This window comes from Pangasianodon hypophthalmus, chromosome 11 (assembly GCF_027358585.1).
Source record: "Pangasianodon hypophthalmus isolate fPanHyp1 chromosome 11, fPanHyp1.pri, whole genome shotgun sequence".
In the NCBI taxonomy this organism is placed as follows: Eukaryota; Metazoa; Chordata; class Actinopteri; order Siluriformes; family Pangasiidae; genus Pangasianodon; species Pangasianodon hypophthalmus.
This window is the reverse complement of record NC_069720.1, coordinates 26,820,436-26,822,935: the sequence shown is the minus strand read 5'-3', so window position 1 is coordinate 26,822,935 and position 2,500 is coordinate 26,820,436. Positions and strand designations below refer to the sequence as shown.

Sequence of the window (2,500 nt, the reverse complement as noted above, 5' to 3'; positions counted from 1 at the left end):
AATAAGAAATATCCATTAAAGCACATCCTGCCAATTTCCTGACCAATCAAACAACACACACACACACACACATACACACACACACACATACACACACACACACACATGCACTAGCTTCTCCATTCCTATTAGCTTTTACACACGCTTGGTCCTCTCGTCAATTCCTCCCCTAACACTCGCTCTCTACAAACACGATAAAGGTCAAAGGTCACACCCTGCTCAAGTCTTACATCACCTCCAGGCAAGGGGGGGGGAGGCAGAAGGACAGCAGATGAGTTTCCTTTTACCCCCATTTACCCCACTTGTTTTTTTTTTTTTTCCTTCCTATGTAAACACATAGAAAGAAAGAGAAACCCCCCATCAATTAAAATTCCTCTTTCCTAAGAGGAATTAAAAAAAAAAAAAAGAAAAAAAGTTGTGACTACTTGCTCAGATTTGGCATCACCAATCAGAGGAGCACAGAGCAGACAATAACGCTGGAAGGAAGAAGGAAAAGCAAATAAAGAAGGAATTAGAAGGGAAAAAAGTAAACAGCTTTAAAAAGGAAGGGGAAGGGGATATGAGGGAAAGAATAACTAAGAAAGAAAGAAAGAAAGACTAAAGGAAAGATGAAGGGTTAAGAAAGTAAGAGGGGATGAAGGAATAAGAAGGAGTTAACGAATAAGAAAGAAAGGACTGAGTTGCAGAGCGTGTGTGTGTGTGTTGGTGTGAGCTGGTGGTTGTGTGTGTGTGTGTGTGTGTGTGTGTGTGTGTGAGACGAAATGAACCACAGGGATTGATTTTGCTCTTATTCATTCTCGGCTTACTGAAAAATAGATGTTCTAGCAAAGCCAACGATCATTGCTAAGCAAAGCTGTGTGTCGAATTACGTTAGCTAGCTAACTTGATCCTAGCTAAGTAATGCTGACTAGCAGTAACTAATCCCGCAGAAAGAAAAGCAATGATGTGTGTCACATTATGTTAGCTAGCTAACTTGATCCTAGCTAAGTAAGGCTCATTTTAGTTAACCAGCGAGTTACATACGTCTTTTAAGAACAACAAATATGTCTGTTTATTACAATTGTAGAAAAAGCGTTCAACAGGATTATGGGATTGCCTTCTCACAGAAGTGTGTGTGTGCGTGTGTGTGCGTGTGTGTGCGTGTGTGTGCGTGTGTGTGCGTGTGTGTGCGTGTGTGTGCGTGTGTGTAGCTCCTCGGGAGTGTGAAGAGGACGAGTTTCACTGTCAGAATGGTTACTGCATCCGCAGCCTGTGGCACTGTGATGGAGACAATGACTGTGGAGACAACAGTGATGAGCAGTGTGGTGAGTTTCTCAGTTACTAGTACAGTGTGTGTGTGTGTGTGTGTGTGTGTGTGTGTGTTGATTTTCTTATTTTCATACTTGATTTGGAGTTGTTCAAAATTGTAGCTTTGATGCGTTTGTTATTCATGGCGCATTTAATTGTAAATACTTTTGTTGTGTGTAGTTTCTGATCATTCTTCTAGCTCACTTTCTGTGTGTGTGTGTGTGTGTGTGTGTGTGTGTGTGTGTGTGTGTGTGTGTGCGTTCAGACTTGAGAAAGTGTTCTGATAAGGAGTTCCGCTGCTCCGATGGGAGCTGTATAGCTGAGCACTGGTACTGTGACGGAGACACAGACTGTAAAGACGGAACGGACGAGGAGAACTGCCGTAAGTTGTGTGTGTGTGTGAGAGACAGAGACAGAGAGAGAGATAGAACTTGTAATCAGAGCTGCTGTGTCCCACCTCATTCCTGTTTATAGCCAGCATGGCAGCTGTGTGTGTGTGTGTGTGTGTGTGTGTGTGTGTGCGCGCATGTGTGCGTGTGTGCAAGCGAGCAATGGCAGGTATTTGTGTGTTAACAGGATGTTCTTTAACCAGCTGTCACAAGTGCATATCACAGAAGGTGTGTGTGTGTGTGTGTGTGTGTGTGTGTGTGTGTGTGTGTGTGTGTAGCCGCAGACGTCATGGCTGCTACATGCAGTGTGGAAGAGTTCCAGTGTGCGTACGGTCGCTGCATTCTGGACATTTACCACTGCGACGGAGACGACGACTGCGGAGACTGGTCCGACGAATCCGACTGCTGTAAGGACGCTTCGTCCCTCCGCCTGTCTCTCACACCAAACACTCTTCCACCGATTAATACACAAACACACAGTCGGAGCCAAAACATCCCTCTCCGTCAGGTTTCGAGTTAAAGTCGAGCTAAACGTTAAACACACTGGCGAGCCCTGTGTCGCTTAAATTCTTTCCGCTGTCGTCGTGATTGTCGTCATGAGCTGCAGCTCAAATCTCTGATCTTGCACTTCAAATTTGACACCAAACAGATCTTTCAGTCGCTTTGAGAGCGATTGTTACTACACTAGGCTAGTGAGAAAGACTACAATAGCACGTATGAATTTAAACACGGCTTATCAGTAACATTTCGAAATATTAGCACACAGAATCCATCGTCGTTATTTCTAATAATAATAATTATCTAATAATAATAATGATCTATGA

General features: G+C 43.7%; 1 protein-coding gene across 6 annotated transcripts in view; it reads left to right on the top strand.

Moving 5' to 3' along the window:
• Nucleotides 1–2,500, top strand: part of lrp4 (low density lipoprotein receptor-related protein 4) — a 66,418-nt gene that overhangs the window by 41,253 nt on the left and 22,665 nt on the right. For all 6 annotated transcript variants that reach the window (XM_034308966.2, XM_034308965.2, XM_034308964.2 and 3 more), the window contains exons 4-6: nucleotides 1,191–1,304; nucleotides 1,553–1,669; nucleotides 1,955–2,083. In XM_034308966.2, the coding sequence (XP_034164857.2) occupies nucleotides 1,191–1,304; nucleotides 1,553–1,669; nucleotides 1,955–2,083 (360 nt within the window). The remainder of the gene's footprint in view (nucleotides 1–1,190; nucleotides 1,305–1,552; nucleotides 1,670–1,954; nucleotides 2,084–2,500) is intronic.